General features: G+C 37.2%; 1 protein-coding gene across 1 annotated transcript in view; it reads left to right on the forward strand.

Annotated features, from left to right (window-relative positions):
• The window catches only part of psmb7 (proteasome 20S subunit beta 7), a 61,941-nt gene extending 50,352 nt beyond the window's left edge, over positions 1 to 11,589 (forward strand). The window contains exons 7-8 of the mRNA XM_043719696.2: positions 6,574 to 6,725; positions 11,340 to 11,589. Coding sequence (XP_043575631.2) covers positions 6,574 to 6,725; positions 11,340 to 11,451 — 264 coding nt within the window. The 3' untranslated portion in view covers positions 11,452 to 11,589. The remainder of the gene's footprint in view (positions 1 to 6,573; positions 6,726 to 11,339) is intronic.
• Positions 11,590 to 14,452: the final 2,863 nt, after the last annotated feature.

Consider the following 14,452-nt stretch of genomic DNA (forward strand, 5'->3'; position numbering starts at 1 on the left):
GACTACAATTCACAGCACTTTTTAAGACAAATGAAACCATGAAATGCGAGTTTTTTAATTTAATTTTTATTAATTACTCTATTTTTAAGTCTTCAGCTCTATTTTAAATGAAAACATTTTTAATACAAAGGGTAGAGTTTGTGAAGAATGTTTATCTTGTAAAACAATTTTTAAAAATCTGTAATGGTGTATCGATTTGAAGTAGGACAGTAATGTTTCACATTTTTTCAACAAATATGTTTCCAAGTTTCAAAATCATTTTCATATGAAGGTGCTACCTTTTAAAAAGTTGTGGTCAATTTCATTGCTTGCTCATAATTGCTTAAAATCAAGGTTTATATGCAAGTGCATTGCTTCCAAGCTTGGAATTCCAATTTTTTTTTAAAAAAGGTCTAGACTGTTCCCTTGATCAAATTCCTGTTGGTGTTCAATTCTTCAATAAAAGCTCTAATGCAGTATAGTACTGTCAGAAACTAATTTGTATAATCTCAGGTTTTGTGACCAGTAACCAAGCCTACATGAAGTTCAGTACTGCAGCAAGTATAAATCACGCTCTTAAAATGACAATGCTTAGAGAGTGCCTCTTCGTATTAAATGCAGCAGATTGGTAATGTTATAAATATTTTAACAAACACAGTTGTTGATTAGCAGTACATACTGAGATTTTTATTTATTTCATGCTGTGTTCATTCCTCTGGTACCTTGTGAAAGTGGCCATTAGTGGTCAATTTAATGACTTTTGGTATTGCTTAAGCTTGCCATGGATTGTGATACAGCTGAGGTGACCGTTACATGTCTGGTGCAGACCTTTTCACACTTTCTGCAAGTGCTGCTCATTTGTCATCTGGCAGTAAATCGAGCTGCACATAAGAGCCCTGGGACACATTCTGTGATGGTCTGATGGAGGTGAACAGATAGTGCTGTAAAGGCAGCTTGTCACAGATGACTTGTGTTGTACAGCATTACTCAGTGCAGGCTCCTTTAAGGTAAACACTTAAGCTCCAGGGGCTAGAATGCCGAGAGTAAGTTATTGTAAACAAGTTACGTGTTTTCACTGTATTAAGTTAGTGATTTTAATAGCTTTTTAAAAATAAAAGAACACAAATATTTCTGAATATTTAGTTGATCTTGAAAATTGTTTAAGTATTCCTGATCCCTGTTCTGAAAGATTAATAAGTTTGCTATCTTTTGTTTTGAAAATTGAACTTCATTGGTTGATATTTTGGAAAGAATCTTAAGACCTTGCAGCTAAATATTCCTATTTAGATCCAGTAAACTGAATGTTCAGCCTGTAACTACAGTGATGCGGAGAATTTGTTTCACAAGTGATTTGAATTAGGAAAGTAAATGGCCATCTAAAATAGTTTGTGCTTGGATCATGGCTGCCCATACAACATTTATGCCATTATTCGTCCCTCACTGACCATCTTCAAAGACATATCTATCCAATATTAATCCCGCTCTGTGCACCTGGTGAAAAATTTGATGGTTTTAGTAAGCCTGTAACATTGTTCGTTGGTCCAACTAAACGTACAATCGCACAAAACCCCATCAAGATTGTGGCAAAAAATACTAACATCCTTTCAGTTGCAGTGATGATATCTCCGCTCCCTATTATAATGTGTACTTAAGTCAATATTTGAAAGTCTATTTTTTAAAAATGTAATTGTTCTGAAGGGAAATAGTGTCTTCAAAAATCCTGCCTCTGACTTTAGATAGTGGGTAACAACAGTAGTTAATGAAGAGATCAGTTAGAAAAAATGATCACAATCACAAAGGGATCACTGAACAACACATCCAGGAAGCTGGTAAACTTTAATTTGACCAGTGATGAGATGGACAAACGCAATCCATAGTTCTGGTAAAATCTCCTTGATTCTCAAAAATTTATTGTGAGAAGGCACATAGTACACTACAGGTAGCAATAACAGATTCAACCTTAGTCTCCAACCCTCAGGTCCCGAACCTTTATTGTCTTTTGTTGCCCTAATGGATAAATGAAGGGCTTGAGAGACAGCTGCGAGACAATAGGATACAAACTGGCAGCATCCGCTCTGTATAAGCAATAGCAATGTCGTAGGACATCTATTTTATATTTCATAACTTTGCTAGTACTGCAGCTCTGGAATTTGCAGGAACTTTAAAATCCTTATGGAACTAGATTTTTTGTTTTCCAACCCCACTCCCTTCCCAAGCTTCCATGTTTGTTAGAGTAAAATTGGTGCATGAAAATCCATAATTTTGAATGACTGATGAATCTGAGGAACTACTAAACTGTGTGTCTGTGTCTATGTAGAAAATAAACAACTACTTAGTTAAAAATAGTGTATCTTACGCAGGCTGAAAATGCACTTAATAAAAATTTACATAACACAACATTTAGTGGTTGAAAGCTTGAATTGTTCCTATTTATTCCTGGACTGAGAATGAAATGGGTGTTAATTGCTAATGCTGTGTTGACAACTGTCATGTAGAAGCATGAGAACTATAATCTAACGTGAATCAATTGAGAGAGAAAATATTCAGTGATCTAAAATTTCAAGATCAGAGTAGGCTGTCTGAGAAGGTTGTTAAAGGAAGATTTGGACTTAGATGAAGTGAAACCATGGAGAGATTTGAAGATGACTGATTTGAAATTAAGTGCTCAGGTTAGTATCCCACATCAAACCATCTTAAGTCATTTCATCAATATCCTTTCTTCCAAAGTGAGCTGCTTGCTAATAATTGCAGAATTTAGTACCATTTGCATTTCCTCAAACTATTTGTACCAGTGTGCAAAAAGACCTGGGCAACGTTTAGGTCTGGGCTGATATGTGGTAAGTGGGATTTATGCCAAGCAAATGTTAGCGATCATGTCCAGCAATAGAGAATTTAACCAATTCATTTTAGCATTCAATGGCGTTCCTATCCCTGAAAGCTCAACAGTATCTGGATGGTTACCATTTACCAGAATTTTGACTTTTAACATATTGGGCTGGAATAATTTCCCCTTCCCTGTGTAATGCAACTTCAACAAAACTCAAGAAGCCCAATACAATTCAAGACAAAATAGCCATTTGCCAGTACCCTAAACATTCATTCCCTTCACAGCTAATGCACAGTGGTAACAGTGTGAATCATTCACAAGATGCCTTGCAATAATTTATCAAGGCTGCTTTGTCAACATAATCTGAAGAGCAATCTGTACTACCAGAGAACAAGGACTGGAACTCATTGAAGCATCATGACTTGCAAGCATCCCTCTCAACTGCACATCATTTTGACTTGGAACTATATTGCTGTTTCTTCACTGTCACTGGGTCAAAATCTTGAAGTTCCTTTCCTGTACATCACGTGGAGTACAACAGGTCAAGGTGATAGCAAGCCACCACCTTCTCAAGCAATTAGATTTGGGCAACAGTTGTCATGTCCCATCTTTCTAAAAAAAAATTGCACCTTGTAAAGTTCTGCATGTGAAATGGAACTGGAAGGCTGGTAAGGGGAATGTTGAAAGAACTAAACTTTGCAATGTTAAAGCCATGATGAGAATTTCAGTAGTGTTAATGATGTGAACTAGTGTTGATTTAGAGGTGAAAGTAAGTCGCCATTTAATTTTGATCTGATGTGGGTTAATGCTCAACTGAGGAACAAATTTCTTTTCCTGCTTTTATTTCCTAATTTTGGAATGATCGATTTTCTTGCATTGTCATTGTGAAGTCATTTGCTGAAGAAGGCAATCCAAAATTCTGTAATCAATCAGTACAGCTTAGGTTCATTGGGTGTCTTGCATCGTTTTGATTTCTTCTATACGTTCACTGCTAAATGCTGGTTATAGAATCCTCCTGCTTTTCCCCATATCCTTTGATCCATTTAGCCCCAATGCTGCTTCAACCACCTCCTAGAAATCATTAAATGTTCTCGCCTCGACTGCTTTCAGTGGTAGCAAACTCTACAAGTTTGCCATTTGAAGAAATTTTTCCTCTCTGTCCGAAATGCAGGGTAAATGTCCTCCCTGCATCTACTCTGTCAGAACTTTATAAGGTTTCCCCCCTTAACTCTTCTGAACCCCAGCATATATATTCCCAACCAATGCAACCTCTCCTCGTATGTTAGTCCCGCCATCCCAGGAATCAGTCTGGTAACTCTTTGCTGTAGTCTCTCTGTGTAGCAAGAAAATCCTTCCTCAGATAAGGAGACCAAAACTGCGCACAATTCCAGGTGTGGTCCCAGGAGAAAATGAGGACTGCAGATGCTGGAGATCAGAGTTGAGAATGAGGTACTGGAAAAGCACAGCAGATCGGGCAGCATCCGAGGAGCAGGAAAATCGACATTTCGAGCATAAGCCCTTCATCAGGATTCCTGATGAAGGGCTTATGCCGGGAACGTCGATTTGCTTTTCCAGCACCACACTCTCAACAGGTGTGGTTTCACCAGACCCTTATGCAATTGCAGCATGATGTCCCTGTTCCTTTACTTGAATCCTCTGGTTACAAATGCCAGCAAACTGTTTGTCTCCTTTATCACTGCACATTTGAATGTGTGCAGTGTCTGGTGTATGAGGAACACCCAGGTTTTGTTGAGCAATTCAAGTGATAGCAATTCAGTTAATAATCTGCCTTTCTGTTTTTATTCCCAAAGTGGATACCTTCTCATTTATCTATATGGTACTGTATCTGCCATGCATTTTTCAACTCACTCAGCCTGTCCAAAGGCACTGAAATATCTCTGCATCCTCCTCAGCTCTCTCTCACACTTAGCTTTGTGCCAAATACAAATTTGGAGATATTATATTTAGTTCCCTTATCTAAATAAATATATATAATGAATAGCTATGGTCCTAGCTGTGGTCCATCAATGTCTTACTAGACACTGCCTCCAAATCAGAAAAAGACCTAGTAATTTCTACTTTTTTTTGGACTGCTAACCAATTTCCGATCAATTTCAATACACAATCCTCCAATTCCATGTGCTTTAATGTTACATACTAATAACTTGTGGAACTGTCAAAAACTTTCTGAAAATCTAAATAAACCGTATCAACTGGCTCCCCCCATCAACTCTTGAGTTACATCTCCAAAGAATTCAAGTAAATTTGTCAAACATGATTTCCCTTTCATAAATCAGTACCATCTCTCTGACCCTGCCACTGTATTCCAAGTGCTCAGCTGTTCACTCTTTTCTCATGGTCCCCAACAATTTGCCCATTATTCAGGCTCGAAGGGCAGAATGGCCTACTCCTGCATCTGTTGTCTATTGTCATTATTGTCATCAGGCCTGGCCAGTAATTCCATTATTTTCTCTCTGCCTTCCAATTTACAGAGGTTCCATTAGCTACCCTCATTAGCTTCAGATTGTCCTTCAGTGAGATGTAACATCTCCTAACTGACTCATTTAAAATGTACATACAGTTCAATCTAAGGTAAATTTCTGTGCTAGCGGATTAGTTGGATACATTTTTTAGTTGGCTTGTAAAAGATCTGTGATAAAAGGGAAAAGCAAACAAATCTGCAAAATCAGGAAGTTTAATAATTTAATGTATGTGCCCTTGAACAAATAAGCATTGGAATATGAATGTTTTTAATAACTACCATTTGTACTGTGCAAGTCACAAGAGAATGTATGTGATGCATAGGGAATAGGCTTGATTGTTGTTGAGAGAGTTTAGAATTCTCTTCAGATTCACTTGAGCATTGAGAGCACATTGTAGCTTGCATTACCTTTTAAGTGGTCTTTCTACATTATATGCCATGAATTCATGTGTGGCACCTAGTCTTATTAACAATGTAATACTGGTGAAGGTAGTGTGTATGAAACTTTTTTTCAGGATCACAATGGCTAAAACCCGTGAAGTATAACTGGTGACTGTTTTTATTCTTTTAGTTTTTGAAGGCAGACTAAGGTCGTGCAGCACTACAAACTATATTACAAAGCATCATGTAGGAGCAAGCAGTTAATTAACTAAATTTATTTTTTTTCTTATGATTTCGTCCTTTGACTTCCAGACATGCCATTTGCAAAACATTTAGCATGTTATACTGCTGATAGTGTTAAATCTACAATCAGTGCATTCACTTCGTATCAACAAAAAAGCTTTTTTATGCTACACCTTCTTTAGCACATGCATGCACTCCCAGATATGGTGAAAAATAGTCGGCAAAATTCCTGTAGTTTGCTTAAAATGCAAACAAAAACAGTTGCAATTAGAAAGCTTGTGTAAGTAAACTTGTTTCCATTGTTCTGTCAACAGAGGGAGCTCTTGCTTTTTCATTGTGATGTATAATGCTGAGTGTTGTACGGGGAAAATGAAATAGTCAAGAGAATTTGACAGTAGAGAAGGAGGCCTGAAATGGAAAGAATAGCTTGCTGGAAACATCCAGTTAATATTGACACAATGCTTCAAGTTGTCCTTCAATGAGGACTGCAAATAAATATCATCAGCAAATCATTCCTTGAAAATAAAAAAAAAGTTTGTCCTCAGAATTATAATTCAACACACTTGCATAGATACTTTCATGTTTAATTATTTCCAAAAGTAGTTGAACTTTCTATCTTAACTCCAGCTGACAAAATATTTCTGCAAACTTTGCCCATTAGGAAGAAGAGGCTAAGCAACTTGTACGGGATGCCATTGCTGCAGGTATTTTCAGTGATCTGGGATCAGGAAGTAACATTGATTTGTGTGTGATAACGAAGAATAAGATGGACTACCTAAGACCTTTTGATATTGCCAATAAAAAGGGTGTACGGTAAGCAGGTTTTGGTTTTCTTTGCATTGTTAACGTCTTAGAAATTCAAATTGTAAAGCGATAATGCAAACCTAGTGACAAATATTCTTTGTATAGTGAGTTCCAGATTGATCTCCAACCGTTTATTTTCTGGGGAACGGGGATGGAGCTTCATAGGGAGTGGGCAACATAGTGAGAAGCTTTCATAGAAGACTGGCTACACCATTTCTAAGCATAAATAGTCCAAATGTGACTTTGTCAGAAGCTTAAGCGAAGAAATCTTACAAAAGAGGATGAAATATCCTTATGTTGGCTATGTTGAGCTCTGCCTGTGGTTAATTTTGTAAACTTGAGCAAAATTTAATTAAAGTACAGGCACTATTTGTAAAGCGTCTCATGGTCAGTCTTTATCGGTAAACATAAATATTACTTTCTTATAAAACTCCATTCATGTCTAATTTGAGTGGGAAAAGGAAAGCAAGACATTTTAACCAAGATATTCAATCTGAGAGATGGTGGGTTTGACAGTTACAACCCAAATGGAAAATTGCAAATACTCACCCAGTTTGTAATTGTGGCCATTCAGAAGAGATCATGGAACATATAACTAATTCACAAGTGTAATACAGTACATTATTTCAGGTGCATTTTTTTCCAGATTAACCACCTAATTGTAAAATTATAGTTGTTGCTCTACAGTAGCAATAAGAAATGGAGATAGAGAGCCTCAGCAATAACTAAGAGAGCTGTGATTTATCGTCCAAGAAGGTTTCAGATTTTAAACAAATGTAGAATGCTCAGCAGGCCAGGCATCATCTATAGAAAGTTTCAGGTCGATGACCTTTTGTCAGAACATGCTTTCAGATATAATCCCTAGCCTGCACTGAGTGAGTTTTTCGCAGTCAGGATGGATGCAGGAATACTAGTTATACTGTATTGTAGCAGAGTAAATTGAACAAATGTTTTATATCTTAGCCCTGCTTTTGTGGAGATAGTGTAAGAAAGAATCAGACTCTTATGTGATGCCCTCGGACCTCCTCTAATCCCCACACCCCCAGCCTACCCTTTCAATGTTTAGTAACATTTTGGAATTCAGTATTAAAACCTGAATAATAGGCTCTTACGTGGAATACAGCAAAATTTCCATATGCCCTCAGAACCATAGTTTTAAAACATGAGAGGGGAAAGATGTTAATCTCTAACTTAAAACTTCAACTATGACTCCTTTAGCCTAAATCTGGGAGTGGACATGTTCAGTGGCAATTGACTCGCTGCCCCTACCAATGGGTGTGACTTATAAGGTTGCAAGCTAATACAAACAATGAATACTACAGTGATTAACTCACCTCCTGATTCGCTGCAGCCTGTCAGGTATGTGATGGAATACTTTCCTCTTACCTGGATCCGTGTAGCTCCAACAACACCCCACGTGCTTGACAACATCCAGAACAAAGTAGCGCACTTGATTGACACCACATCCACAAACATTCAGCACCGAAAACATCTACAAGATGCTTTGCAGAAATTTGCCAAAGATCCTTAGACAGACCTTCCAAATCCATGACCACTTAGATGGGCAAGGGCAGCAGGTACATGGAAACACTATCTGCATGTACCACTCGGTGTCACACCCATCTTGATTTGAAACATATCACCATTCTTTCACTGTCACTGGATGAAAATGCTGAAGCTTTCTCCTTAGCAGCATTGCAGGTTTCCTGCAGCAAATGGACTGCAACAGTTCAAAAGACAGCTCACGACCACCTTCTCAAGGTCATCTAGGGACTGTCAGTAAATGGCCTAACCAGCAACACCCACACCTACGAGTATGTTTGTTTTTAAACATCAACGTGATAAGAGCTGATCGCAATTGTCTCAGGTTATCTCACAGCATGATAATCAAGTTCTGCCTCACTGTTAGCCAATCAGAGGCTGGCACCCTTTAAGGCCTGATTCATATTTTGACATAATTCAATAATCCATTGTGGCCCTCGGGACATTGCAAAAATAATAACTTTAAGTGAAAGTTTTGCTGCCAAGTGATTTGGCTCGGCCCTGGCAAACATCACATTCAAGTCTATTCACATGCAGTTTTCAGTGGACTCATTGAAAAATGATCGAGAGAGGAGCCAGTGTGACTTTTTCCCTTCTTCTGTGTAGGGCTGTTGCTCCTTGTAATAACCACACTATTATTCAGATCAGCTACCACCATACAAGCAATGTGTTTGATCTGGGATCTCTCTATTCTCACAATTTATCAGTTTCTAATTTATCAGTGTAGCCCATATGATTTTTTTGGTTGAGATTTTGTATTTGTGATTAATCAGGAAAAGCTGTTCCATTTTGTCTGTGTAATATTTTTGTATCAACAAAATACTTTTAATCATTCATACACCTTATGAACTTGTATCCACTACACCTCAATTTTCACAGAAATTTCTTCCACTTCTAAGATATATCCAAATTACAGGATCCTTTTCTGAAATCTCAAAGTGCTGCTGGTGTCTGTCCTTCTTGTTTATCTGCCAGAATAGTCATTGAATGAGACAGCCTCTTATTACCTAGGGCACTAAACCCATTTCCTCTTAGTAAATCAACCCCTCAGACCAAGAAACATTGCATTTATAGCATTTGATCTCTAGCTATGTGTAGAATTATACCACATTGAAGGAGACCTTTCAGTCCATTAAGTCTCTAAATGAGCTATCCAGTTGATTCTCCTTTACAAGTGTACAAGTTGCTATACACAAATTGCTGGTGAAATTGTTTTATCTGGATGTACCTGAGTAACACCTTTCAGAATTTTGAGCACCTCTGTCAAATTTTTCCTTCACCTCTAAGGAAAACGCCTCCAGCTTCTTTTGGCTTCTCACGTGATTAAAGTCCCTCATTCCTGAATCAGTTATAGTAAATCTTCTCTGCACACTATCCAAAGCTATTGCATACTTCCTAAAACATGTGTCCAGAATATTGGCCATAGTATTCCAAATAAAGTCTCACCACTGGGTGGATTTCATTGATAAAGGTTCACCATCACTTCCTTGCTTTTGTATTCCATGACTGTACATTCACTCGAGGAATGTGGGTGTCACTGGCTGGGCCAGCAGCTATTGCTCATCCCTAGTATTAGAATTAGGAATTAGATTTATTGTTATGTGTACCCAAGTACAAAGTATTGGAATAATCTGTCACTTTGTTGAAATGTTGCCCTTGAGAAGGTGGTGGTGAGCTGCTTCTTGAATTTCTGCAGACCATGTCCTGTTGGTAGACCTGAAAATTCCCTTAGGAAGGGAATTTCAGGATTTTGACCGAATGACCATGAATTAATAGGGATATATTTCCAAGTCAGGATGAGGTGTTTACAAATGCTAAGGATACTGTATGCTTTTATCAACAGCCTTGTCAAATTGACTGGTTGCATTCAGAGTTTGATGTATGTGAAACTCCAGACCTCTCTGTTCTTGTATACCCTTTAAATTTGCACCATTTCATTTAAATTGCCTCTCCACATTCTTTTATCCAAATATATATCAACTGTTTTCCATAGTTTCCTTAATTTGTGCACTGTATTACTTTTGCATTTCTTATTATGGAGGCAAGAACAGCCATTTTGTTAAGGAATGGTCATAGAAACTGCAATGAGATCGATGACCAATTTGTTGTCAAGGGTGGTGGCATTTGTGGGCAAAATGGAGTCAAAACACCAGAGCTCCCTCGTCTTTGAAGTTGTGATATCTAACATTCACCTGAACCACTGTAACAGGCTCATCCAAAAATGGGTACTTTTTTTTTACATTTAGCCTGCATTGTAATTTAAATATATCTGAAATGCAAAATATATCAGGTTCATGTTTCATAGGGATCACACAAAAGATAGTCTAATTCATATCTGTAACTTGCACAGTTGTCCAAGTTGTACATCTTATGATTTGCTGTAAACAAATTAATAGAAGATGCATTGGTCTATAATCCTATTCTCACTCAGTTTATTGGGAATCCGGATACCTTTCTCGCTAACTTTGTCTTCAATAAAATTCCCTGGTCTGAATGCATTTTAATTGCAAGTTTAATATTTGCAGAAATACAATGAATTATGTGGTTTGACATTCTACAAAGCTTACTAAATTGAAATGTTTATCAACATGCTCCCACTTGTTGCATGAATTGGTTATTTTATAATGAATTTTAATTTATCTATAGCATCTGTTTAACAGTGCGGTTTTTTTTTGTAACTATTGTTTCTTCTGTCAGCATTTGCCAGTAATAGAGGAGCAGACTTTTTTTTTGAAGACTCTGCAAAACCATTATATTGTTTTCAGCATAAATTCTGTTCATGGGAAAACATACTTCACTGCAAAGTATGAAGCAACTGAAGTCAATTATGTACATTTACTTAAAATAGCTTGTTGATAGCAGCTAATTCTTTTTGCTTTTTGAAGAAGGAATATCCCAAAAAATGTTTGTCACACCTACAAGAGATGCACCTTTTATCCTTGTGTCCTGTTTGAAAGCTGAGAATTTTAGCGAAATCAATGACAAATAAACAACTATGCAATGGTTTTGTTACCATTCAGGGACATTCTTGTTTTCTTGCTGTAGGTGATTACTGTGTATTACATTTTTTTGTCTCACCAGGCAAGGAAGCTATAAGTACAGGAAGGGGGTAACAGCATACCTAACGGAAACAGTTGCTCCAGTGGAACTTGAAATTATGGAGGAAGTTGTACACACAATGGACACATCCTGAAGATTGCAACCTTTTTTATACTTCCTCAATTTGGATGTACATTAAAGCTCTAAGGTGTCTTTACATTGAATTAAGTGTGTAATGACTGGAGACCAGTTCGATTTTTACAAATAAAGTTCGTCTCCAAGATTTCCTTAACATCCACAAGTTGTGTTATTAAAATTTCTGGAAAAATGTTCCCTGTTTATGTAATAGTAGCAAAGTTTCATTTCTAAGAAATCCTTTATTACATTATTATCTGATTATGATTGCACCAATCCAACTAGGTTCGAACATCTGTCAATATGGTTCCAAAATTAGAAAGTCAAAGGTTAGGTTTTGAAATAAATTGGCCATCGCTACTATCAAACAATCGTTTGGGTATTTGGTCAGCACAGCAACTTGAAATATTTATGCAATGAAAATGTGTCTTTCCTGTACAGTGCTATTTATTAAACATATCACTGTGCATGTAAGGTCAGACTTCCAATTAAATATGAGGGAATAGGTAGCTCATTGATAACTGACTATGAAAGTAGAAGCTAAATATCAATGTGCCGATTATTCAGAGCGAATCATATTAGTATTAAAATCCACACATTCATGTACATAAAGGTTTGTTTGCCTTAATGCAATTTAACTAATCTGTTAGCACCTTATTTTTGTTTCCTGCGTGCCTCAGCACTTGCTAACAATTCACATAAAATGAATATTGAGTGATTCAGATCTCTTATTGTGACACACATCTGATTTTGGTCTCATGTTATTGATTTGCTAACTTATTGTGAGATTAGTATTAAAACACTCGCCCTTACTCGGGCTCCATTTCTTTAAACGTTTATATAGTTTAATATATGCGTTTTGTTTGTGACTTAATAATTATAGATCTTGTTGGACCAAATGTCATGGTAGAAAGTAGATTTATGTATTAGACATGTCCCAATTTATTTAAGTTGTCCATTAATTTTACACTCAAATATTTTGGCTTGGGGCAGAGGCAGTAGCTTAATTGTAATATCCCAAGACTAGTAATCCAGATGTCCAGCCAATTATCTTGGGATTTTATTCAAGTCCACCATAGCTGGTGGAATTTAAATTCCATTAATAAAATTCTGGAAGTAACATTAAGCCTCACAAACTAAACATCAATGTGCCGATCATTCAGAGCAAATCATGTTAGTATAAAAATCCACACGTTCATGTACATACATTGTGAAACCATTGAACATAGCTTAATACATTTATACACTAATGTCTGTTAGGGGAGGAAAGCTGCTATGCTTCTCTGGCCTGTATGTGATTCCAGATACACAGCAGTGTGATAAATGATTCATGCTTAAATGCTCTCTGAAATGACCTATGAGTGTATGTATGCACCCTACCCCACTGACCGCATCTCACCACCCACATCTCAAAAGCAGTTAGGGTTGGGCACTAAATCTTGGTCTCACTGAGATCCCAGGAGTGAATTCAAAGAAATTCTGGTAGTTTTGTTTTAATTCATTCCAAGAGATGTGGGCATTGCTGGCCAGGCCAGCATTTATTACCCATCCCTAATAGGAGGGCAGTTAAGAGTCACAATTCTTTTAAGTTGTCTATTAATTTTACAAATTGCTGTAGGTCTGGAGTCATGTTGGGGGTAAAAAAGCATCTTGCCTACAATTGGCAATGGTTTCATGATTATCGTTGGACTCTTAATTCTAGATTTTTATTGAATTCACATTCCACCATCTGCCCTAACAGGATTTGAACCCAGGTCCCCAGAACATTACCTAGGTCTGTGGTTAATAGGCTCGTGAAATGCCATTAGCCATTGCCTTCCCTTGCTTTATAAAGCCATACAGCAATTACTACTTGTTAATTCAGTGGATTTGCTGTATGGTTAGATTTTCAGTGGGAAATCTCTCCGAATGTCCAACGTGCTCCCTCAATATTACTTTAAAGCCTGCGATAAACATCAGAAGAAAAGCAACTCTGATAATGCGGTTTTTCATCTGTCCTGGGGTTGGACTTATAGCTATATCTTCTGAACGCTACCAACTTGAGCTATGCTGAGGTCAGTAACTACATCATATTGTTAATTGCCGTATGTTTTATAAGATATTCCATGACTCCTGTGTACAGTCAACATATACTGTAAGCTGTCATCTGCAACAGAAAGTCCCAATAGAAAATCAAGCACCCATGAACTCTACTTTTCTGAGGAAGGAAATGTGACTTCAAAGGTAACAGTTGTCAAACATAAAACTGTAGTGACTTGACTTGATAACTTCCTTTATCTTGAAGCTTCATGATGCTCCTGATCACTCCGGTCTCTAAACAATGAAGGAGAACGATAGGCAACTTTTAACTGTTCAACAAAGTGCAACAAAAATATTCCTTCTGAAGGAAAAGAACAAACTAAACATCAATAGGACTGCATAGACCCACAAAGTCACAAGGGAACAATTGATGTTTGAAAAATGCATAAATAGAGAATGACGAGTGCATGGTACAAGTGAGTGTAAAGAGGTTAGGAGCGACATCAAAAACAATAAGGACAGGAAGGAAGCTATGAAATGATCAAGAAATTCACAACAGTAAAATATTCCATGGGTGCGTCAATAAAAACAAAGTTGTGTTGCTCATAAGCGTATTAAGTAGTGAGCAGGATAATATCGCAGGTTACAACAGTGGTGGCAGAAATATTTAATAATTATTTTACCCTCATACAACCAGGGAGATAGAGCAAATAATCTTGATGTTGAATAATGAGGTAAGTATGTTTAAAAATTTTTAAAAATATACTAAGACTCAAAAATAGTCAAGCTTCTAGTAAGGGATTGCACCCATGTATTTTAGAACATAGAACATTACAGCGCAGTACAGGCCCTTCAGCCCTTGATGTTGCACTGACCTGTCATACTAATCTGAAGCCCATCCCACCTACACTATTCCATGTACATCCATATGCTTGTCCAATGACGACTTAAATGTACTTAAAGTTGGCGAATCTACTACCGTTGCAGGCAAAGCATTCCAT

This window comes from Chiloscyllium plagiosum, unplaced genomic scaffold (assembly GCF_037043375.1).
Source record: "Chiloscyllium plagiosum isolate Xiang-an unplaced genomic scaffold, Cpla_swu_hap1 HiC_scaffold_21, whole genome shotgun sequence".
In the NCBI taxonomy this organism is placed as follows: Eukaryota; Metazoa; Chordata; class Chondrichthyes; order Orectolobiformes; family Hemiscylliidae; genus Chiloscyllium; species Chiloscyllium plagiosum.